The 26,154-nt window shown below is 43.8% G+C and overlaps 1 protein-coding gene across 1 annotated transcript in view; it reads right to left on the bottom strand.

The window, feature by feature from the left end:
* Window positions 1–26,154, bottom strand: part of aff2 (AF4/FMR2 family, member 2) — a gene marked incomplete at both ends in the record, with an annotated part of 132,664 nt that overhangs the window by 90,572 nt on the left and 15,938 nt on the right. The window contains one exon of the mRNA XM_079268092.1: window positions 5,049–5,169. Coding sequence (XP_079124218.1) covers window positions 5,049–5,169 — 121 coding nt within the window. The remainder of the gene's footprint in view (window positions 1–5,048; window positions 5,170–26,154) is intronic.

Below are 26,154 nucleotides of genomic sequence, written 5' to 3'. Positions count from 1 at the left end.
AAGACGGGATGAAATTGCCTGTTATTTGGAGAGGTTAATGGCTTCATGAATAATGAACGTACCTTGATAGGCAGCGGGAGCTTAACTAATCGGAGGTAATATTCCTGGAGTTACATGTAATAATAATGAGTAATCCCCACAATGATTGCAGCGGAACTTAACACCAATCGTGCAGATCTGGGAGAGGCCGTCGGGTCGATTTCATGTCTACATTTATTTTAAAACCGCACATCTTGAACACTTTGAACTTTCAAAAGGAGTTCAGAGAAGTGATGGATCAGTTAGTGAACAGAAGTCTTAACTTCTCTAGGAGGCATGTATCTTGGCTGTTTTTTTTCCTGATGCAAACAGCTTCGGTCAATAACTAAACAATACTGTTACTCCGAGTTGTTAGCTAGTCCGTACGTCTGTCCTGTCTATTCTCGTGAACGCAATTTTCTCAGCGATGCCTGGAGAGGAATTCTTCAGGTTTGGCACAAACTTCAACTTGGACTCAAGGATGAACTGATTAGAATTTGGTGGTCAAAGTGATCTAACAAAACACATTTTTGAGCATAACTCATATCCATATGCTAATTATGACAACTTCACACAAATGTCTACTCGGATTAAATGGTGAAGTGATGTCGGAAAGATGTCAATGTCAAATGTTTTTTTTTAAACCTGGTGAAACAAGACTAAGCGTCTACAGCAGGTCAGGAGCTCATCCAGGCATGGCTAAAAGTCGCTGAGACTGCGAATGAGTTATCAACATAGATGCCAATCGATATTCAGTCCGTCAACTAACTGATGAATAGAGTAGATTCCGGTCTAGAGTTAAACTCTATTCGTATGGGATGGAAGTCCTTGGAGAACTTGTGTGATTAAAGGGCTCCCCCCCCCTGTATACGTGTTACATTCACTGCATTTGACCAAGATAATGGAGGGTTGTGTTTCTCTTAAATTTACGGAAACAATCCTCAGGATTATCTAGTGGCTGAGACATAACTTCTACCTCTCAAGGGCCGTTTTTAACAACTACCAAAATCAATAGCCAGATGAGTGTCCTGAATTCGGACTCAATATGCTTTTTAAACTCTAACTGATACTTTCCCCTGTAACAATTTCTGTTTGGCAGACACAAAGACCACCTCAAATTATTGAGATGTCATCGGATAATCCTTGTGTTTGACATAGTTTTTTAAGAAACACAGACTGAAAGGATATCTTCTCTGTTACTATTTTAAAAATGAATAGGTGAACAGCAGGTTGAAGATGACAGACCCTTGTGGTCCACACCAAAACCTCAAGACAAATGTATGTGACTGAAAGCAGCATTCACCTCTTGTACCACGTCTCACTTTATCCTTCATTTTTACACTCTAATAAAAACTACACAAAAAGAAACGGGGCAAAGAATCACGCCTTATTTACAAAAGATCCACACAAGAAAGGCGAGAATTGCCTTCAAATAATCTTAACAGATGCACGCACACACACGCACACGCACACGCACACACACACACACACACACACACACACCGTGGCGAGCCGAAGTTAGCTGTGAATAAATGATCTCATCTCTTCTCTATCTCGGGCTCATGAATAAAAGATCTGGTGGCTGAAGAGGAACAGAAAACACATTTACAGAGAGGCAAAATGGAAAACAGAGGAGAAGGAGAGGATGAATACCTATGTGTGTGTGTGTGTGTGTGTGTGTGAATAGATCATCCCAAATAGCTGCTAACAGCAGAACGCTCTTTAACAGGATTAGAAGAGGGATTAGCTAATAGCTGACAGAGAGAATGAACACTGACGAGAGAGAGAGGGAAAGACAGAGAAGCAGAGTGACGGACACGCGATAGATACACAGGTACAGAGAGAGAAAGAAATGAATGAGAGAGGGACCAGGAATGATAGAAAACTATAAATCCTATGTGATAATGAAAAAGGGCTGATATAGATCTTTAAAAGGAGCAGTTCAGTAAGTTCAGTCAGCACTTTGACTCAGAGAAAGTGCAGTGAGGTTGCACAGGCCTTGGTAAAGCAACACTCTCAGAAAAAAAAAAAAATAAATTGGCAGTGTGGCGAATAAATCAGCAGAAGAAAGTATCAAGGTGTGCCAAAGCCGTTTGTCGAGTTTAACAGCAGAGAGAGATAAACCGGGGAAGTGTGTGGTGGAAAAAGATGAGTTGGACAGAGGTGGAAGATGAAACAAGTACACATGCTGTCTCACTTTATGAAGGATGCAGTCACCCCCTCTGGGCCAGTCGCATCATTGCTCCAAACTTTGTTTGAATTACATTTACCTCCGTGAGGTATCGTTCCCCTGTTAGCTTAATCACTGTAATTAATGACAGATGTAGAAATCCTCAGCAGCCTACTGAAGGAATCCAAAATGAGAGAACACCAAAACTCAGCTCTAGAACTGTCTACATCTCTGCTTCCGTGTGTGTGTGCGTCTGTGTCTGTCCACGGCTAATGTCGCATTCTGCTGCAGCAAACTGCATAATATTTTGGGTGGCCAGAGTTATGGCTGCATGTACAAGGACCTCTCGTGGTTGCGGTGACTCGCACTCTCTCAAAACACCTTTCATTTCCTGTTTTATACTGCCATTGACTGCCTGCTGACTCCTCACTCACTACTCTTAATAACCAGCTAGTGATAACAAAGCTGAGTGCATCGCCGACTGCCTAGCCGCTACTTTGTGCCCAAAGATGCGTGATAACAGTTAATGGTGTATTGACAGCGTGTTTGGCTAACGACAGGAGTAATTTGTTTGGCTAACAGCTAACGGCGTGGACGGTGTGTTTGGCTAACAGCTAACGGCGTGGACGGTGTGTTTGGCTAACAGCTAACGGCGTGGACGGTGCATTTGGCTAACAGCTAACGGCAGGAACGATTTGTTTGGCTAACAGCTAACGGCGTGGACGGTGTGTTTGGCTAACAGCTAACGGCGTGGACGGTGCGTTTGGCTAACAGCTAACGGCAGGAACGATTTGTTTGGCTAACAGCTAACGGCGTGAATGGTGTGTTTGACTAACGGCAAGGAAGGTGTGTTTGGCTCGAAGGTAACGGCATGGACGATGTGTTTGGCTAACAGCTAACAAAACAACCACACACACACTGATGCGTACCTCTTGGCCGCATCTCTGCAGCTCACTTTAATTATTTTTGGGACGGTGTGTTCGGCTAACTACGGAGCTACCATGGTGAAGCATTACCGTTTTGCTGAGAGACTAACATTCATCAGGGGGCCAGAATCACGACTCCAAACTAATGCTGGATGTTTAAATGAGCCTGTTTGCTGACGTGTTGACCATATCAGCTTCATAAGGTAACATATGACAAAACAATCTCAACTCAAGGTCCACGTACACTTACTCTGAAGCCCTTGACCCTCATCAAAGAATCAGATGTGAAAGATTTAACAGATGATATATCAAAATGTCTCATGATGTAGTAAATCAGTGCAAGTATTACAGAAACAGCACAGGAAGGGATCCCCAAATGCTTACCCCTCCCTAAATTGAGGTTTATGTAACACTTGATCACATGAACAGAATCCTCTGTAGCCAGTCATCTAATGGATAAGCGAGCCTGATGAAACATATTTAACTCATTTGCTCTTCCAGTACTTGCAAAAATTCTCAAATAAATTAAATGTATTTGGCTCCAATCACTGTAATAATCTAGACTCCAAAAGTCCACAGTCATTCCCCCATACACACACACACACACACACATCTTGACCTGACCTCAGCACCATTAATTAGCTGGAAACAATTAGTTGGAGTGTGGTGGCACCTCGGATTAGATTCATCATGAGAACAAGCTCTCGTGAGCAGCGCCTCAGCCAGAAGCCCTCATGTCCTCTGCGCTCAGACACAACAGCCATTAAACACGTTCTGTCGACATTCAGAGCCGGTCCGTCCCAAGGTCGATACACTTGGCGGCATAACGGAGCGTTGAAGTGCCCGACGGCGGCAAATGAGAGTTAACAAACCAAAATCAATTTCAAACACAGGGGCAGGAGAGTGGCCGTGGACTCCATGCATGGCTGGTTCGCTTTCAGCTTGAAGAAGAAATAAAAGGATGGCACCTCGAGTGCCTCGGAACGGAACGGACCACAACCTCATGCTCGGGGATATTAAACTGTTGATCCCCGGAGGGGAAGGAACGGCTCCAATAGCCTGTGATGATCCATTGCCCCTCGTCTGCTTCGGCATCCGCAAAGAAACAGCGTTAAAGGGCATTATGGGGCAAAATGAATGTTTGGATAATTGTTTGTTCGAATATAACGATCCCTTTCAATTGCTTGCTTGCGCGAGGCTAAAATTGTTTCCAATGAGGCTAAATCACAAAGCGGGGCTGCTTTCCTCACTGATTAAGACGTCGTTAATTCACTCCCGTTTCCCCAAATGAAACTCTGGTGTCAGGTACGGCCGTTCTTCCCCCACAGAGATCGATCACGACTTAACGGCCGAGCGTAAAGCTTCTCCTGAGCGGCGACGGGAGAGCACTCGGCATCCCGGCTCGGCCAGGTCGTAAAGATGAGCGTGCGTATGCTGTGTGCAGCTCAGCGACGTTACAGTCCTGACATTCAGGCAGTTACTGTTCGCTGGAAAAAGTCTTCTTGAAGATAATTGTGAGTTAGATGAGGAGTCCACTAGGTACAGAGCTGTTAAGCCCCATTCCAATGGGATCAACATTACAGTTTGTCTGTTGCCGTATTGGCTCTCAAACACGTGTCGTACTAGCAAAACATTAAACATTTTGGATTGAATCCATTTTCACACAAAAGTCAAACGTCACACTGATAGAGAGAAAGAAAAAAAAAGGTAGAAGGAGAAGAGAACAACTAAGAGATCCACTTTAAAATACAAAAATTTTAAAAAAGCCAATTTACGGCTTCAGGTGGAGTTAGATGCTGTAAATATTTCTTGATAAAACTTCAATCTTTATTCTACGTTATGCCAACCGCCTCCCACCAGAGTGTATTAATCTCATCACCTGAATGTCAGCAGAGCATATAGCGTACGTGATTAACGAGTGAATGATCTCTTACTTTGTAAGGTTCTCCAAACAGGTTGAATCCGGTTGAGAACAGGTCTTCATCCTGTTGGACCTCCTGGTTCCTCCTCTCCCACTCCCTCCTCTTCAGGGCACTGCGATCCGACTCCAGATGACTGGGGGGGGGGGGGGACACACACAAAGAGAAGAGAAGCTTGTTAGCACCCCCGCTAAGGCCGCCTGCTTGACCCTCAGACTCCCACAGAGTGCTTATCCCATGCTACTACAGACCCCGGCGCTGACATACGGGTCAGACCTTTCTAAATGCTATCGCCCGTAGCTTCTATCTGTGGGAGACAACTTTGTTTTGTTTTGTCAAAACAAGATGAGCCAAGGTTAATATATTTCATAATTCATGAGGAACAGTAGCAACGGTTGTTTCATTTTGATCCGCAAGAAAAAACGTCTGGTGGGTCTTTGAGATGTGGAGGAACAGTGGGGGAGAAAAATATCTCTGGTCCACGTAGCAGATCATATCTGTGGGTTCAGCATGGAGCTGGGGGCCGGGAGGCAAATAGCGTAGCTTAGCATAGAGACTGGAATGGGTGAAAAAGTATGCCCTGAATGCAACCTTTAAGGCTGCAAACCCGTTGTAGGTAATTTACGCACACAAACAGAAATGTTTGGTTTAACGTCACTGTAATCTACTCATGCAACTCATCCTAGACTCACAAATTGATGTTTTTCCGTGACTGTCTTCCCCGGCTTCCAGTCTTTATGCTAAGCTAAGCTAATCACCGCCTGGCTCCGGCTTAGCACAAAGACACAAGAGTGGTACTGAGCTTCTCATCTAACTCTAAAACAAAATAAAATAAAAATACGCGTGCCTCCACACATATTGAACTATTCCTGTGCACCCTGTGTTATATCTGTGGAAGGCATTAGGCCAAAACTCATCAAGCGGAAAGTAATGACATTAATTGAATGAAATAATGAATGAGGGTCTTTTCATACACAGTCTAAAAGGAGAACCAACACACTCCATCGTTGGCGCTGTTTAACGCAGCAATAAATTGTCTGTTCCTACAACATCAGCCGGAGCTCCAGAGAGGCGACCCTTTCACAGCGTCTCTGTTTATAATAAGGTCAACATGATGTAACATGTGCCATTAGCCGGGTGCTTTCATTCATGAGTGCATTCGTATTTTAACGTAGGTGGCCCCCAGTGACAATACGAGTGCTCATCCAGGCAGTGTTTGTGACGCTCCGTACCCGCTGAACCGCACCCCGTCACGCCGTCACGGGGTCGGATCCCAATAACCATTCGCTTTTAATCTTTCCGCATTCTGTTACGAACCACGGTTGTCTGTCTTGAAAAGCTTGATTTATTGCTTGTGGGTACGATTAAAGATCAGATATGAGACAGCGGGCAGTGAGCGACGATGATGACGGTGGTCTGATAGAGGGGGCGATGGACCCCAGGTTTTCTATTTTTAGTGAAACCCCCCCTTTTACCGCACAGGTACCGATTCACCCTGCCCTCCTTCAAAGCGTGTGTGTGTGTGTGAGATGGGATTATGCGCCAGGCTGTGGCCCGCCGACCCCGGGGAGGGCATCCTGTTTTACCACATCCACCGCCGCAAGATGAGACCGGCCGGCTAATTAGCAATCAACACAACTAAGAGAGACTCTCTCTCTCTCTCTCTCTTTTATTTTTGTTGTCTACCAGACCTTGCCTTCCACATTTAATCTGTCAGTAAGATGTGAGTGGGCGGGAGAAAGAGCGGAGAGGCAATGAGAGGAAAGAGAGAAGGGAAAACAAAACTAAAACACAGAGACCCATGGGAGAAACAAAAAAAAAAGACCCAGTTTTCAGGGCAACAGTTTCTTAAAAAAGAAAGAAAAATAACAGAATGATGAAAGAGAAGAGTGGAGAGACGGGGAGGGGGGGGAGGAAGAGCAAGAGAAGACAGCAGTGGGAATACCAGAACACAATGATTGGCAGGTGAGGTGCGTGCGTTACGGCGGCGCGTGCGTGGATGTGATCGCTGTGCGTGCTGGGACCGCTGGTCGACATGCGCATCGTCTGTCAGCGCAGAAAGATAACTGACAGAGCTGTCACTGCGACAAACACACACACACACACACACACACACACATGTGTATATGCACACAGCGCTGCAGTCCCACGCCACAGATCACTGTCTCTGTCACGCGCTAGACGTAGAAGCTGGAATCAGGTCAGACGAGGTAATTAACACATCCAGGAGTTACTTCCCGGCGTGCGACACTACCTGTCTCACACTCACACACACACACACACACACACACACACACACACACACATGTGTATATGCACACAGCGCTGCAGTCCCACGCCACAGATCACTGTCTCTGTCACGCGCTAGACGTAGAAGCTGGAATCAGGTCAGACGAGGTAATTAACACATCCAGGAGTTACTTCCCGGCGTGCGACACTACCTGTCTCACACTCACACACACACACACACACACACACACACACACACACACACACACACACACACACACACACACACACACACACACACACACACACACACAGGTTAAACTGCCGCTCAGTCTTTTTTTACACATCAATAAAATGACTTTACGGGGTTTTTTAACCATAGCGCTAAGATCAGCCAGGTCAGTAAGAATGTTTTCACACGTTTCTTTTTTTAAAGTCACAGCTATAATATGGCGGACACTTAATTTAACTTAACGCCATGCTGCGCGTGGCTCACATAGTCTCTTCCAAGTAAAAACAATAAGGCTGCAGGTCAGAGTGTAGGGAACGGGGTGCTAGCCCTGGCTTGGTCCTGCCGCCATGACAGGAAGAGGTGAGGGTTTGGCGGGTGTTGGCTCGAGGAATCTTCAGGAATCAGGAGTCCAGAATTGTGGCTCGCCACCAACTTCACTCAACACAAAGAAAACCTGACCTCAAGTTATTGACATGACCAGAATTCATCATTAGTCGTCTGTCTTTCTCAACCAGCAGGAAAAAGTTCATTCCTTCAGCTTGAATTTCTGAATAAAACAAAACTAAAAAACGTGTCCTATGACTTGACGATTCATGTGTTAATTCAAAACCCATAGGGATTAGCACATTCATTGTATTATTCCTTGAACTGATCTGGTGTAAAGTTAATTTTTATACACAGTATTATGCTGAGGTGAATTTTACTTCAGTGACTTAACCAAAGATTCAGCAATTAGCTTCATGCGTTACGGGTTACAGTTAACTCTAGTATCACCACAGCATCATTTTCTGGCATACTAAACACAATGGTAGTACATCACAAGTCCACCTGGCTGCATTGTGAGTGACATCAGCTGTCGTGATGGCTCAGCCAGGCCAGACACATAAAACAGCCAACTAGAACTGTTCATGTATGGCTTTACCATTTAGGATTCAATACATAACAGGAGAAATATGGATAAAATAAAGGTGTTTCTGTATTTGTTTTCTTAAAGTGCTTTGAGCTCTCAGGGCCACCGTAGTTTCATTAACATCAGAAAATCAATTTTCCGTTCAACTTTGAGCTATAAATTTTCAAATGTTATCTGTGTTTTTTCATCCCGCATCCTCTTCTTCCGTTTTTCGATAATAGACCAGAGGTGGCAGCTAGTTCTGCTCACAGATAAATAATAAGACATCTACGTTTGAAAGACATAAAAGGAAGAAAGAAGGAAAGGAAGATGGAGGGCTCGATGGCGGACAGACGGACGGACAGATGGACGGGTTTGGTGGGGGATTAATAGCAGCGGTGACATCAGCAGTGGGCATACTGTCGATGTTGATATTTTCTCTGAATGAAAATGTGGCGATGGCAGCTTTCTTTCCTACCACTCTGCTTTCCTTCTGTGTGCGTGTGTGTGTGTGTGTGTCCTGAAGTAATGCTGATAGCCAGAGTAAGCTCTGGGAATTTAATCTCAGCAGAGCTATGCTGTGCTCCACTGATAGCTGAATCACACACACACACACACACACACGTGTCTGAAACACAGCCTCATCACCCTCTCATTCCCTTTCACTGCACAGTACTTCAGTAACACGCTCTCCCCTCCTCCGCAACTGCTACTCGGGTGCCCATTAGCAAGGCACTGAACTCAGCAGGCTGTGGTAGCAAGCAAGCTTTGCCATGAGACGACAATTTATATGTTCTAATACTAATATTACTGTGCAGAAATGATGGTGTTTGGTTTCATTACATTTACTCATATTATATCACGCAGTACGTTTCCAACACACTGCACAGCAGCCAGATGTTGAAGCTGGACGGCGGGATTGAGTTGAACATGAAGAGGTTTCTGTTCTGAGGAGGAAAAATGTCATCATGAGAGTTTCTGGGGCTGCTTCATTGAAAATCAACTGGAGCCTGACTGTGTGGACTCACGCTGCATTTGCGTCTCATGGGAATAACTGTCAGAACAGTTCAAGGCAGCCGCTCGGAAATATTGTTTAAGTCGTTTCGAGGCAATAAAGACGTGTTGTCGGCGAGCCAATGGCGGACCCCGAAAAAGCCAAAGCAGCTACAGATGGATTTTCAGTCGTCATGGTTTTCGTCATCACAGTTACGGTTTTCACACCAAAATGCTAATTATTCACCTGAAAACAAGCAGGTACAGTAGTTAATTCCTTCCGTTTCTTTCACATCAGGGATGTCATTTAAGAGTTCAGAATGTATGCATATATATTTATATATATATAAAGACAAAAGACAGTTAATTATTTAAAAAAGAAAAGTAAAATAGGAATATTTTCATGCTATTATGTTTCTTTTTTTAGACCCTGATAAATGAGACCAAACTTCATAAAAAACTAAAAACTTATTGTTAATTATGAGTCTTTGATATTAGCGATTGAAACAAAGCAACGTCCGTCATTAATTTGACTTTTCACCAAAAACATGCTTTATCTGATGCTTCCAGTGAGAGAGAACAATCCGTGCAGCACCATTAAAGTCCACATGTCTTTGTTTGGATGTACCTGGTGGTAGAAGACGTCTCCTCATAAGCCCAGCTGCAGTAGTGAGGCTCTGGCTCTGTGTTACGCCACCACTACGTTTGACAACTCGTTTCACAAAGAGGAAAAACTAAAGAAGAACCATGCATTATTATTTTTGAGGATGATGAACTTGCCCACTGCATCTCTAGCATCAACCGCTGTGTTTTTCCCTAAATCCTCTTCTTTGGATTAAGATCACTGACATAAAAACTGAGGCTAATTGTGCCCTTCTAAGCAAATTGTATGAATAGTTTTTCTCCTTTTCACTTAAAATAACCAACCCAAAACTATTTACGCGGCTCCTAAATTGTACATATCGCCAAAATGATGCTCTTGGAAGGATCTATACAAATCACTGACTTTCCCAATGCAGGATAGTTTCTTAACCCGATTCAAATCCATGGATTGTTCCAAACAGAAGAATATCCTTCTTCATATTAAGAGACATGTAACATCTGATGAGCTGTTATCCACGTGGCTCAAGAGTGCTCCAAAAATTAGATTGATATTCATGCTTGTTATGCGATTGGCCCGATCTTTCTGTGTCCATGCAGGCTGATTACTCTTTCCATTATTCCAAGGTTTAGCCAATTTTATCATTTAAAATGATATTCTATACAATTCCATATTTGGTAATGCCATCGCTCTTCGCTTCTTCCCACAGAGAGTCCCTAATTAACTGATTTAACTGTTCACAATTCACCCGGGAGGGAGTTTTACCCCAAGACATAACATTCCTGTATCTATCCATCGAAATTGCAGCGAGCTAATTACTTCCCGACGGCAAGTTCCCCGACGCCGCAGACTGCCGCCTATTAATTATTCCACGTCACATTTTGTGAATTATCTTCGTCATTACCACAAGCTGAGGTCACCTGCACTGTAACAAGATGAACAGGCTTTTTTTGCTCTTTGTGTCCAACAAAGAATGCATGGTTCCTGACAAATGAAAACATCATGTAGCACAGCATGAGTTCAGGCGGCGCCACAATGTGCAACCAAGGAGCTGAAACCCTAACGAAATGCCCGAAGCTAAAAATGTTATATGTCAACAACGTCAAAGGATTATTTTTTGCACCACATCTCTACCAGAGGTGCAGTTGCTAACTGAAATGATGATGGGATGAGAAGTTAGCTGTTAGCAAGCTAATGTTAGCGAGTTACTGTAGCTAGCTAAGTCACTTAATAGCCTACTGCATAGCTTTTTGAAGTATTCCCATTCCACTATGCTGCATGCTGTCATTTGGAATTTGGACAAAATGCTTGCCCATTCTTCCCGCTGATACCTCGCGTTTTATTGCCTCCCTCCTCAGTTTTTGGGTTCAGCAGCTTATAAAAACGTATTTCTGTGTTCTTTACCCTGTTGCTCGTGCGTCCTACCCACACAGCAGCTTTAAGGCATTTTTTCTTTTGTTTGCTAGCAGACGAAAGTGACAAGGAGCACCCTTCAGGACAATACATGGGCGGGACCTTATTATCAAGCGGCAACCTCCGGGTCTGAAAAGTGAAGCCAATGAGGAAGCGCTTTAAACTTGCATTCTTTCTAATGGACATTAGAAGACGACTTGCAAAAATAATTCTGATTGTATCGAAGTCTATGAGAAAATGACTCTACTGCTCACTTGATTTATGACATCAGTAAACATTGTAAGTATGAGTTACCAAAGTTAAAACAGGGTCTGCTTTAAGGTGAGAACCTTGTGATTGACAGGTCGCTGCCACGGCATTGTCGGGTCTGGAAGTTGTCCGTGTTTTGGTGGTACAACTTTTTACCTTTCAGTGTGCTTTCATTTCATGGAAGTTAGTTGTAACATTTTTGGTCGCCGAAAAAGACCTGATCCAGCATTCAATTGTACTTAGCTCCGCCCTCTTGTGTCACTTCTGGTTGCAAAAAGACAAGATGATGACAGCCGAAAAAACAAAGATGACAAACTTGAGGCTTAAAAACGGCAGTCCACAAACCAATGGGTGACGTTGTGTGGTGACTACATCCACTCTCTGTCTGCCTCGAGACGGGGTGCAAATTCAGAGAACCAACCAAAAGTGACGCTCAACACTGCCAAATGAATGGAGTCTGTCTAGCTGGTGTTGCACTTTGCTGACTTGTGCGTTTCAGTGCCAAAAGATGGTCTAACTGTGAAACCATTAGCCATGAATGGTCAATTCCTTGACATGAGTGGCTCTGACTGACATTACCCTATCCCAAACACACTGCCAGTCAGCACACTCCCTTCACCTCGCCAGGAACCCAATTCCTGTCCAAAAATAAAATAAAATGAAGTAAAGTGCTGGAGCTTTTCTTCCAGAAACTGTAAAAAGAAAACCTTCATTGACCACAATGGAGCTTTGTTCATGTTCACAAAACAGTCCAACTTGATGGCAAAACTGAGATGTTTTTGTTTTCTGTAACGTCAAAGTTCAACCCACGCTTTTACTAGAGACACCTCTGCCAGTAATGGCGACATCATGACAGGTTGCTTTTGAAATGAATCATTGTGTTAATAAACCCTCTTTTACAAGTGAAACACGGCTGATTATTATACCTCAAGTGCTGTTTTAGAATTCTCGATCTTTGTATTCTATTTAACCTGCATTACAACCAGGCGGCTCAATTAGGAATAAACCCTTGAATGCTTTGGCGCCGGTGTGTGTGTGCGTGCGTGTGTGTGTGTGTGTGTGTGTGTGTGTGTGTGCGTGTGTGTGTGTGTGAGTGTGTGTGTGCGTGTATGTGTGAGTGTGTGTGCGGGGAGAGAGGGGGTAGAACGAGTGTTTTTGGAATGACAGGGAGAAGTGAGGGGGATAATGAGAGGAGGAGGAAGAGGAGGAGAGGGGGAAGGAGAGAGGAATTGCTGTCAGGCAGCAGACAAAAGCTTTGTTTGAAGTGTCAGTGCGGCGACGCATTCCGTGCACGTTTGTGTGTGTTTACTGGTCCGCGCGTTCAGTCAGACGGCATTAGACATCAGAGAGATATCAGCAGGCATTCCTGGATAGACGGAGGGGAAGAAGAAGAAGAATGCCATCAATATGAGAATATACAGCCTTTAGGTGTCTGGATGTGGCCGTCGAGAAGGAGGATATCAGAAGCTCGCTGCTTTCGTGTCTTTGCGTGTGTTTGACATGAGAGCGGGTATTATAATGAGACGAGGCCTTCAAAGCGTATTGTTACCTTCCGGCTTTGTTTTTTTAATGCACATCCCACAAAACCCGCGTGTGTGACACTGACGGATAGATAAATAGGGCCGGGAAGGGAGGACGGAGCGGGGGGGAGGGACATGAGAGGACTCTTTGGCTTTTGCGTGTCACATCGCACCGTGGGAGAGAGAACGATGCCGCTCGAACGTAAAGGAATCACACAGAAACGGTTCTCTCATTTACATATGTACATATTTCCTTCGTGTTTATTCCTTGCCGTTTGGTTTGAGTCTAGAAAACACTGATCTCAAACGCGCTCAATGTGGAACTAAAATGTCTCCTAATCCTTTTGTTTTGGGAAACATCAAAAGTTATAAGAAAGCACTCGGAGATGTAGAGCTGCGTTTGCATTACAAATGGAACAATTAAATAAATCCAGGAAATAACAAATCACACTCAAATGAATTACTGTGTTGTGCAAAAACTAGAAATTCGATGGAAAACTCCGTATTGTTCCCTTATTAAGGATACCTGATTATACCTGTAGATAGCGTTGTATTTACATCTTTACTACAAAGAGATCAAACATTACATTACTAACTGTAAATATCAAAAAAATATCGGTAAACTTACTTTAACCTGAAAAACGTTGCCCCAACAACCTCCAGCAGTAGACTGCTGGCTGGCTGAAGGCTTTGCGTCTGAGCACACAGCAATAATTGAAGGCAACTTTGATAAGTTTTCACCAAGTCAAATCTTCGCTCTTGTGGACTGCGGTGGCTGGACAGTCAGAGAAACAAGTTCAGAGAGACTTCAGTCAGAAAAGCAACCTGAAACTATAAAAAACTTTTAATAAAAAACAGCAATTTGCCAGTAAAGGCAGGGAAGATGAAGACTGCTAGAACAAGGATCTTAAAAGATCTTTTTTTTAATACCTTTGCTAATGTTTGATGAGGAAGGAAACGCATTCAACCTGTTTGTTACACCTCAACATGAAGTGTACGAGAGAGATCGGGAGCATTTCGATTGCCCCTCGATGGCTCTCAACATGGCGACGGCTAAGCCGCAGGCTCGCAGCTAACTGCGAAAACAGTGCAAACTAGGACAAAAGTGCTGACGGAGCTCACAGTGTTTACCTAAGGGGAAACCGTAACGGTGGGAGGCTACGCTTTCGCAACGACGTCATCAGCATGCGCAGCGTAGAGTGCCGGCCGCGAGCTAGCCAGAGGGGCCCGCACGAACGCGCACAAAAGCGCACAAAAGCGCACAAAAGCGCTCTCAAATTTACAGTCATCAACCATTTATTCAAAGCCTTTGCAGCACGGGAAAAAAATAATATCAATATCTTAAGACAGCGCAATAATGTGGGTGTGCATAAGTGTGTGTGTGTGTGTGTGCATGTATTTAATCATTTCGTTTTTAGGTACTCTAACATAATGGATTGTGGAGCCCAGTGAAACAAAGGATTAAAGAGAGCGAGAATGAGAGAGAGAGAGAGAGAGAGAGATGTTGAAGTGTGTGTGATACAATGAAAACAGGCCACTCAGGCACATTTGTGAGAGCAAACACTTTTGAATAGAATCATTCTCGGAGCAAACACGGACTCGAGTGACTCTAGAGGCCGTTCTCACGCGGGCCCGCCACGATGTGTGAAACGGCCCCTCGGTGCTCTTTGTGCGAGGATGAAATTCATGATAACACGGCCCCTTAGAACACGTCAACAGTTTGAATTATTTCATGCATCCCAGATGTGTGCGATACGCTTTTTTTCCAGAGGTAGAAGGCCTGAAAGTAATCCTTTTTTGGTCTTTTCAGCTCGGTCCAACTGCACATCGGTGACGATGACCTACTCTTCTCTCAGAACACAGGGAGCGCATTATCAGATGTGTGATAACTCACAGCTAAGGTGGGAAAATTCATACTGTTTTTCATTAATAATGGAACTTGTAATTCCTTTTGTTAATTAGGCGCTGCCGACAAATGTCCAGATGAAATGTAAGAGAAAGGATCGTCACAAAATGCTTTAAATCTTATAAATGACCTGACTCCACCTCTGGGTTACTGCGATTATTTATGTAACAACACATCAGGCTGAACGTGTGGGAATGTTAACATAGTTTTGGATTCACTCATGACTTCAGGCCAAGGCCGTTTTTTTTTCACCCTCTCTGATGCTTTTTGCTGCTACACATATTAGTTATCTAAGGTGAATGCAGCTGTGAGACACGAGAGATCTCACAGCAATATTGTGTTTGATATTCATTAGATAAAATAACATTAAGTTGGCAGATCACCATCATTTAAAGGCACCGTGTGGAATTTACTTGTAAATAAACAAAAGTTATGTTGAGATTTTGTCACCAAACTGGTTTGCCTGTATTCCTGAGGCCTGCTGAACGTGCTCTATTTCGGGGTGGCTAGTACTGTCACCTCACAGGGGGCTTGCTGGGTTCGATTCCTGGGCTTCATGTTCCCCCGTGGCAGCGTGGCTTCCCCCCGCAGTCCAAAGACATGCAGCTGAGGTTAACTGATGACCCTAAATTGCCCGTGGGCGTGAATTGTAGCCTGTCGCTGTGTGTCAGCCCTGCCACAGTCTGGCAACCTGTCCAGAGCGTACCATGCCTTCGCCCAATGTCAGCTGGGATTGGCTCCAGCAACCCCCCCCCCCCAGCCCCACCATAAACAAAAACTAGAAGACGTGACCCTCCCCCTTTCCTCCTCAAACCACGAATTATTTTCATACAGTCCCTAAGCATTCACTGTTCTGGATTTGCTGCTCGTCTTGTTTTATATCGTAAGAATATAAAATAGAAAACACAAAATATACTAAAAACATTATATATTCATATATAAATATTCATACACTAAATTACATATATAATTTTTTTTTTACTTTTTGTTCAAATATACTGCAAAACATATGTACAAAAACTTGTTCAAATATCTTGCAATTAAAATAATTACTTGGGAGATTAATCAGTAATGAATGATTTCTTTTTTAGTTTTAAACCTGCATCATATATAGATCAGCAACAGATGTTTTACCTGATGCTTGAATGTAATCACCAATAGCAATACATTACAGTCACTGCTCAACCTGTCTGTGGAGGCCGATTGCCTCCTAGACTTTCAGTGACCTGTGATTACACCCACTACTGGGACCGTGTTTTTACGCTACAAACAGAGGGCCGCTTCCCGGCATCGGATTTCCAGATTTCGTTCCGCTCCGCCTTTGATGTGTAACTCCAGAGTCCGCCTGAAGGGCACTGACACAGCAACTTCCAAACTGCTGCAGCAAAAAAAAAAAAGTTTAATAAAAGAAATTAAAAAATGACGCAACGTCGCCGGTGGAACATGAGCGACACTGTATTCCTCACACGGAAATGTGTCACGGTAGTTATTTCACAGGAATGTTCAATTCTAAAAAGGCCACGGGTTGCCAACATGACAAATAACACAACATCATACACGACTGTGGGGAGAAAAACAACAACCTGATTGCTCGCTGTTGCCTTTTGAAAGGAAAACTGATTATTCTCTGATTAGCCGGATCAGCGATAAGAGCTTTCTTTATCTTCTGCCTTTCACCTGATAATGAGGGGTTAACAATTTAACCAAACACTCAAAAAGCACCCCCCGTCCCTCTCTCACACACACACACACGTCCATACTTAATCTGCAGACTATTAGCTGATGAGAAAGAATTAGAGCTTGGTAAATTACTTAATTAGATAATGAATGAACACACTTAAGCGCATCCTGTATTCTGTGAAATCAGAGAGAGGAGAGACAGAGATACAGAGAATTATCACATAACAGGTTAGAGAAAGGAAGGACAAAAGAGGGGGGGGGGAGAGATAGAGAGGGAGTCAGATAGAGAGGTATCTGATGACGTTAATGTTTGCCTCCGAGCTCTGGAGACGTAGTCTGGCTAAAACAAACACACACACACACACACACACACACACGCGTGCAAGGCATCCCTCACCGCCTCGCTCAGAAACACCTATTACGAGGTGTTCATGCACTCGTGCACACTTGTGGCACATGGTTGCGCAAACCCATGCTACAAGCCTGCATGAAAACACATACACAAGGCACGATAAGAAAACAATGTTAGACAGGCAGTTTATCATAAGGGCAGAAAGAGACAGAGAAAGATTAGAGAGCATCCACATATTCACAGGAACACAAACATGTGTGTGTGTGTGTGTGTGTGTGTGTGTGCACGATTTCCAGCAAATGACTCACAAGAAAAAAAGGTTATTGTGTGGGAATCAAATTTTAATGAGGTTGACATGAACTTTGCGTCTGTTTGGGTGTTTGTGTGTGTGTGTGTGTGTGTGAATGTGAATGCACAGTACACACACACACACGTGTGTGTCTCTCTGTATCTAATGGCATTATGTTTGTTAATATCTGTGTCATATAATCCTTGCTTGCTTTAATCTCCTTCACTTATACCACTGCATGTATACATTTTTGCCAGTGTGTGTGTGTCTGTGTGTGTGTGTGTGTGTGTGTCTGTGTGTGTGGGCCCGTGTTCATTGCCACAGTGAACGCGGTGTTTAAGGCTGTTTATATGTTAACGAGACCTGTCGTCTAGAACATAATAGCTCCGCTAATGTAATCACAGCCATTATCACGCTTATGATCTCTGTCTCAGACATTACCGCTGGTGTCACATGCTTGTCAATGCTGCTGTGATCTCCCCCCCCCCCCCCACCACCACTTCCATAATGCCATAATGCACCGGCCGACAGCACGGCGTTGACATTTCCCCTGCTTCCTCGCATGTCAAGGAATTACGTGATTCGGACAATCTAATTGGCAAAGACAGCCGTGTAATCCTCACGTTTTAATCTCAGCTCATTTACTTGCGGGTACGTGGCCGCATACGTCGCCTGCAGCTCAGTAGAAAGTAGGAAAAAAAATACTGAAAAATCTGGAAACACTTAAGAGTTCACAGCAAAAGTTTGCAGAGTGGTCGTTGTAAGCACGAACACATCGCATTGGCTGGTACTGCTTCTGTCATTGTGGTCCGGTAGGGCTCAGTGAGCCTTTAATTGAGACAGACTTCATTTCAAGCAGGCAGAACAAAGACAACTGTTCTCTCCTCGGATCACACACCTAGAAACGCACTTGCTGGGTCAGCGTTGGACTTTAGTTCTGATTTTAAAACCACATAGAAAGCATGGCAGCTGTTATGGAAGGTTTCTGAATTCTTCCCGAATGATCCAGTCCAGTCCATTATTTTCTGTAAGCCATGCAGTCTTGTAGAATCTGTAAAGGTGCAGTGTGTATGTAAGATGTGGCGCCGTCTAGCGGTGAGGTCGCGGATTGCAACCAACTGAAACTTCTCCCGTGTGCCAAGCGGGAAGAAGAACAATGACCGACGCGAACATGTGGAAAAAAAAGTGAATAGCTTGACTCTAGAGCCAGTGTTTGGTTTGTCCATTCTGGGCTACTGTAGGAACATGGCGGGCCGGCCCACTCCTAATGTAGGTATGAACTGCTCATTCTAAGCTAGCGAAAACACAAAGATTCTTATTTTCAGGTGATTATACGCTAAAGAAAACATACTTTCTCACACTCATTGAGAATCAAAAACCAGAACAAGAAAGAGAGTTTAGAGTAAACTATTGAGTGACAAAAAATCAAACTATCGCGTGTCTATTACTTACATCGGAAATTGTTTGTTTGTTTGAATATCTAGATGATCATGCAATACCTAAACTCCTCTCCATAATTTCCAACACCATACTAATCATTTCCCACGAAGCTGATTCTCAGTGGGTGCTGTACCGACTTAAAGACGTCCACCCTAAATATAATCTAGATCTCATTATAAAACTGTATACTACAAATGTAGCAGCATGACAGTGGCCACATTTCTGAGATACTGAACATTGGCACACAATAGCAGCTTGAGTGCAAATATTGGCTAAAAGCTACCCTCGGGTCTCATAAAATATCCGGCACGCTTGCAGCGACGGAACAAAGTAGCTCAAAGTAAAGCCACCGAGTGCTTTGTGGTACTTTATGGTTCTCCCTGCAGAACTGCCATAAGCCAGGTAATCATGCTTTATTGCACCTCACAGAGCCAAAACTACCTGTTGTACAATCGGCTGACAACTACAAAAAAACACAAGAAATAATGAATGCGTAAAAGCCTTTTATGCCCCTTTCAGTGGCGTCAACAATCTATCCTGCTGTTCTTACATGACCTCGTCTACTCTGCTGCAACACTCCGCTGTCCTCCTTTTCCTTCAACCAATCTCTCTTGCTTTCTCTGTGCCTCTGTGTGTGTGTGTGTGTGTGTGTGCGTGTGTGTGTGTGTGTATGCTTTTGCCTGCCAGCATTAGCAAGCTGTACTGGACACACACAAACACACACGCTCGCTACTGCCTGCCAGTTTGTATGTATGCAAGACAGACGAAGGAGCAGCATGTGTGTGTGTGTGTGAGTGTGAGTGTGTGTGTGTCTGAAAAAGATAATACAATTTTTGGGACTCCGGCAGCAGTACCTCTTCTTCTATGTTGCTATGGTAACAAGCTCCGGACCAGAGAGTGAGAGCGAGAAAGATGGATAGAGAGAGACCCCCAAGGACACACACACACACACACACACACTGCAAACATGCCTCCACACCACCACCTTCCTCTCTCTCTGTCTCTCTGCCTCAGACAAAGGCTTTTCCAGCCAATTATCCCGCCCGGCACATGAAGGGTTAACAGCTGCTCGGTGTCTGTACCACAGAGATTCTACCTCGAGCCATTTGGTCTTGGCTGTAATCGCTGCACACTATTCTGCCGCGTTACATGCATGCCAACTATGTGAAATAGCAGTCTCTCATTGAGGGAAATTGCAAGAGCAGCATCCCCACCACACACACTACACGCCAGCAGTGTGTGTGTGTGTGTGTGTGTGTCACAGTCTGACGAACCACGTACCATCTGACCTTATTGTCACTGGGCCTACCGTAACGCTGAATCCATACCTGTGTGTGGGTTAATGTTCATTTTATTGACTTAATTAGTGCATCTTTCGTGAGCCAGACTCAATGCACGACTGTGCGATATATTCCAGTATCTGAATACACGTATTTTGTTAAAATTAAGCAAAATCAATATTTTGTATCTGTTGTTTAAATGGCAAATCAATATTGAAATATTCATGTGCACTAATGTCATCCATGTAAGTCCAAATCAATAATGCTGTGTTTATTAACAGTAGCTGCAGAATCAATATATCTTGGCATCACATTAACTCAGAGTTGGTAGATATGTGTTCAGCTCAAGCTATTTCTTTATTTATTTCATAATTACACATTCAGCTATCATTTTGGACTCATGTTTTTAGCTCAGCTTTGGTCCCCTCCGACTCCTGAGGGAATATCTGGGTCTTTAGCTGCTAAGTATTCACAAGCTAGTTGCTAACTTTGCCGTTTGGTGGCAGGTGAACAGTCGGATTATCCAAGATATGTTTGAGACAAAAACAAGAAGAGAAGCAGAGTTGATAGAAGCAGGTAGGGCTGGGCGGCATACCGGTGTTAATTTCCCGTACGATATGAATTTTTCATATCCCGTCATACAGCCGAAACAACTTCTGTCGCTCCAGTCGGAGCTAGTTCTCTTAGCTGTATTGAGAGGGAACCCTAGTCATGGTCATAACTTTATAACAACAATTAACAACCCACAACTAACGCTCTTTAACAGGGCAAAACACCACGACACAACAGTTTGTGACAGATAAACAATTTGTAGCACTAATAATTGTACATTTATAAAATTTCTCCGCCGAACTGCATGCTGGGTAAAGCTCGCTAACAACTGTCTGCTAACAGCTTAGTTGTGAATAACCTAAGCAACACCTACTAACAACTAAATCCTACGGTCTAATCCCGTTTCTTTCCATGGAGGGGTTTAGGACCCAGGGGAATGTAGGTGAAGGAAACAGGAAGTGACAGAACGGAAGACACTCCACACAAACAGCTGTTCTCCGCTCGCTGGCTGGCCATTTATTTTCGGCGTGAATTAATTAATGCTTTAACGCGAAAAAAAATACCGCGATATGCCGTGAAACCGCCAGTGTCTTACAAAATACTGTGATATGCATTTTTGGTCATACCGCCCAGCCCTAGAAGCAGGGAACATTAAAATTGTAGGCCGCAGAACCAAAACAAAGAGCTGAAAGACGTCACAATGGATCATTACACACAGTAAATTGATCCACTGTTAATTAATAATAATAATAATTACAGCAGCCTTACAGCTTGATTTGCATTATATTTTTTGCTGTCATACTTATTTCTGTGGTGTTTTTGTCTCACTGTGACTAATTGCCCTCTCTGGGCTTAGAACATATTGGGTTAGATAAGAGTATCACATGGCATATTTACATATAATATCAACAAGGCACGCTCTTTAAATGCACAGTAGTGAGTACCTCAAATGCAGCCTAGGTCGAATTATTCCTCAACTGCAGAATACAAAGACTCTGTTTCATTGTTATTGAAGGTCTTAGTGTCCAATTCAGCCAACCTTGTAGAAAGCACAGCCTCCCGTTTTCAGGTGGGCAGGCTCAAAACAGAAGAGTGAATACGTGTGACAGCATTGGGAAAAGGAAGAGATGCTGTTACAAAGTGGCAGAACCGCTGTCATTTCGATCAGACGGATCGAAAGAAGTGACCTTTTTCCGTGAACTTTTAGCTTTTATGTCCACAACAACACACCACAGTCCGTACAGAGAAAGTGCAGACCGTATTTAAACACATACGCCTCGACGAAGCACCCAGGCATTGACCAGCAAGCTGCTGGAAAGCTGATAGCGACAGCTGTCAGAGATCTCGTGTGAGCACTTTAATCGCTCACTGCGGGTGACTGGAAATCGTCGGCCATTTATCTTATGTCTGAGAAGAGCGATCCGGCCCAGTGGCACTAACTTCAGCCGGTAAGACCTTCTTCGAGAGGCTACGACACAAAGCCAGTGGCACTGTGAACCCACTTCAGTGTGCTCACAGGTAAGATGTGATACAGGTATCACCCTGCTTATTCACACAAAGCCGGGGCCGGGGTGGCGTTTGTTGACTCCTCGAGAGCCACGAGCTGCTTAGCCCGAACCCTCATTCGGAATTCCGCCTTTCCTAATAGCAGGTCAGATTCAATGGACACTCTACACACAGTATCACTATCAGATCTATCTCTGCGGAAAAGCCCCGAGGGTTCTGCATTATCACCAGCGCTGTTGACTTTGCATACAGATGACTGCAGGAGTGAAGACCCTGATACGTTCCATCTGAAACAGTCTGATGACCATAATCCAGGGCGCATTTAAGAGCCTCCCGAGTGCCGCCGGTGCTTTTGCATCGTGGCGGAAAAAGCAATCACCTCAATCTGAGAGCATCCAAAACAACAGGAATGGTTATAGACTTCCCCGTGTAACCCGACACCCCTTCCCATCAAATTTGACAGTAGAAAGCCAGGCCATTGAGCAGGTGGATGAGTGTAACGACTTGAGCACTATAACCGGCCAAGAGCTTCACTTGTAAGAGCAATGACGAGCCGATCCTCTCAGGGTGCCTAAAGAGGCTCTTCTTGAGGAGCTGCAGCTGTCTACGTTTGCAACTGTCGGTGCCATAGGCCTTTTACATTTTGTACTGAATTAGTGTTGAGGTTGTACATCAGTGCCTGCTTTAGATCTCTGTCTGAGCCAGAAACAAGACTGTTAGTGGAAAAAAGAAAATCATCACTCAAGATGTGCCTAATCGCTGAAAACATATTTCTGCATTCATGTGTAGGCAACAGGACAAGATATCGGAAGCGTTCTGGTTTTTCCGTCTGAAGTAGTGTCGACCGATCAAGTTCGAGCAGGCTTCGGTGGAACGCAGGTCAACAGTCCGAAGCCTAAATGAAACATGGAACCCGACGGCTATCGTCTGACAATGATTTCGCTTTTTATCGGCTTAGAATTAGCTTGTGTCACTGGCTACTGTACCGGTTGTACACGTCGTCTCTCAACTTCAACTCTCGTCTCAAGTTGCTGATCGGAGTGTGAACAGTGAGCAGCACACGGAAGCACAAAGAAGCTTTGGCCCGGATATCCGCTGGCTACACACCGGAACCCCTAGAAATATATCGCCCCTTGCCCTCGACCGATAGCCGATGGGATCCGAGACCTGCCCAATCACAGCAATTTATAAAAAATGATTGAAACGAACGAACACCCGCAGACTCAATACTTCATCCCGAGTATAAACTGCTGCCAATGGGGCATAGATTTAGCTCTGTGGATTTCACAATTAATGCTCGGAAGATACTTTAAAATATTTTCGAGATGATCACTTTGTCAGATTAAAGTCTTCCTGTGATTTCGTCAGTCAACATGGCAGACCTTCAAGTTGGACCCCGATCGAAGCCTTCTTTCCTTTACGAGTTGTGTGAGGTGAATTGGTGATATCTGGTGTTGTGACGAAGCCCCACCACAATCGCTTTCATCAATTACAAGTGCCTCAGTCACCTTAGTATGACGCTCAAAATGTTATTTATTAACCCGAAGAAAAAAGACTGAGTAAACAGTCATTTCTGAAGCGAATAATCAAAAAATAATGAGCTGCGAAGATGTGAATTAACTGTGAATCGGAGCTGAGGTGGAAACACGGCGCCTCAGATATGCGCTCCACCTCATCAAACACTTTAAATGACGAGTCTCGGAGCAGTAAACATCCATCTTCCTTTGTCTGTCTCGCGGAGCTGTACCTGGGGGCTCCGGGGAAAGGGCCTGACAGGACAGCCGCTGTTTTCTAGGTCACTTCTCCCTGCATGGCAGACCATCAAGGCCACCCACGTACCTGCTCGCTACACCGGGCATACAATGTTTTGAGAAGCCGCTGTTTCGGCAGATTCAGACGGACAAGGACTTTGTGTTCCGTCAGTGTGAAAACGTCAGACGGGACCTGGAATCTGTTTTTCTGCTGTTATCCCTTCGCAGGCACAGGCTGGCTCATGGTGATGTGGCGTTACACACCGACACAGACGGCTCCAGGAGAGGAAGGGAACAAAAAAACACCCACTAGTGTGAAGTCAGACTGGAAGATCAGTTTGCTGATCTTAGTTAGTGAGTCGATTTCATATATACTAACTGTTAAGGCAGGGTCTTCATTAAAATCTTTGGAAATATGTTCGCTTTCTTGCTGAGAGAAGATTGATACCACTCATGTCGGTACATTAAATGTGAAGCTAGAACCCAGACACTGTTAGCTTAGCATAAAGTGAATTCATTGACACATATTTACACTTTAGTTTTTGTATAAATTACACAAAGTAAATAGAACATGTTAACTGACCTTAAAGGGGTGCTTGTAGGTGGATTCAGTTAGCTTTGAATAGAGCCAAGCTAGCTGTTTCCCCTTTGTCTTAATGCTAAGCTAAGCTAACGGTCTCCTGGCTCCAGCTTCATAGTAAGTGTACAAACAGAGTGGCATCTTCTCATCTTTGTTAACTGATTGTAATGCAACAATCTTATTGTGTTAAAAATACAAATACACATAAAAAATACTGTATCTATTATTGTTGATATGATCCTAGATTTCCGTTGAAATATTTATCTAAGTGCTTACTTCGTCAAGTCAATATTATTCATACAGCCCAAAATATTACCTATGGAGCACCAATGACACAAAATGCACGTTGTCTGTGTAAAACTGAGATCCTAAGTAAAAGCATACGAGTCTCCGTATTTTTAAGGAGGACTAATAACTTTGGAACAAGGTGATAAAGAAAAAAATCTCCCAAAGGTAATTACGGCTGGATTCTGTGCTGTGTAACAATAGAGATCTCCTTGTAGTCTCTAGAAATAGAAAGAAATAGAGCAGTATCTCTGACTAAAATAACTAAAGCATGATATGATAAAATGAATGAGGAAAATGTTACAAATCCCCATGAAGCCAAACGACTTCAGTCTGAAGGATTTACTCTGACAACATGGTGATTATACTGAGAAAACAAGAGCAACAGAAGAAGAAAACCTGAACGGAAAAGAATAAGACGCAGGAATGAAAAGAACAAAAGGGAAGAGGGTGGAGGAGAAAGGACTGCATTCACATTCACAGCGCATCGAGAGATGGTGGGTAATATGTCTTTCTATGAAAACTTGTGGGAGGTGGTATGAACATTAGGCTTTTTATGTGTTGTTATTTGCAGTAGCATTAACAATTTGACCCGGTTTCTTTCTTTCCTTCTCTTGAGGTTCAAGCCCCACAGGGTGTGAGACTCGATTGTTTTTGCTCAGGTTTTCTTATCCTTATTATTCTCCTCCTGCTCTTACACCCCGTCCCCCCGGGAGCTCGGAGATTTGTGTACAACCACATATCTAATGATGTGCAAACACTTCAAAACAAATGTCGCTCCTATTTTCCTAATGGTGGCGCTAAAAATAACACGCGGAGCCCAGAATCTCCACGTGAACTACTTAAAGGGCCAGTGTGCAACCAACTGAAGCTTTTCCCGTGTGCCAAGAAGACCTACGGTGGCCAACTTGAAGACTACTGTAGGAACATGGAGGTGTAACATAGGCGGGTCCTCTTCACGGAGGTGTAGGTGGATATAAACTCCCCATTTTAAGCTTGAGAAAACACAACTATTGTTATTTTCACTATCGACTGTAGACTTAGACTATAGAAAACATACTTAAACATAATATTGCTTCCATTTTTTACCAGTAAATGTAATTAAATCCTACACTGGCCCTTTCAATACTTGTATACCGGTTCTACAAGCAAGCAACAGGCCCATTCTGAACGGGCAGGTTTTTGAACAGACGCTGTACTGCACTAGCTATCTTACGGATAGAAACATGTAAAGGCATAACAAAACAAATCCGTATTTCTTCTCCAGTCATCTATTGAATAACACACTACAAGCTATGAGAGGGGAATATTATTGAGAACATGAAAGGGATGATTTGAAAGGCAAACTAAGAAACACCAGTGAGGAGATGTGGG

This window comes from Melanostigma gelatinosum (assembly GCF_949748355.1).
Source record: "Melanostigma gelatinosum genome assembly, chromosome: 5".
In the NCBI taxonomy this organism is placed as follows: domain Eukaryota; kingdom Metazoa; phylum Chordata; class Actinopteri; order Perciformes; family Zoarcidae; genus Melanostigma; species Melanostigma gelatinosum.
This window is presented reverse-complemented; position numbering and strand designations above follow the sequence as displayed.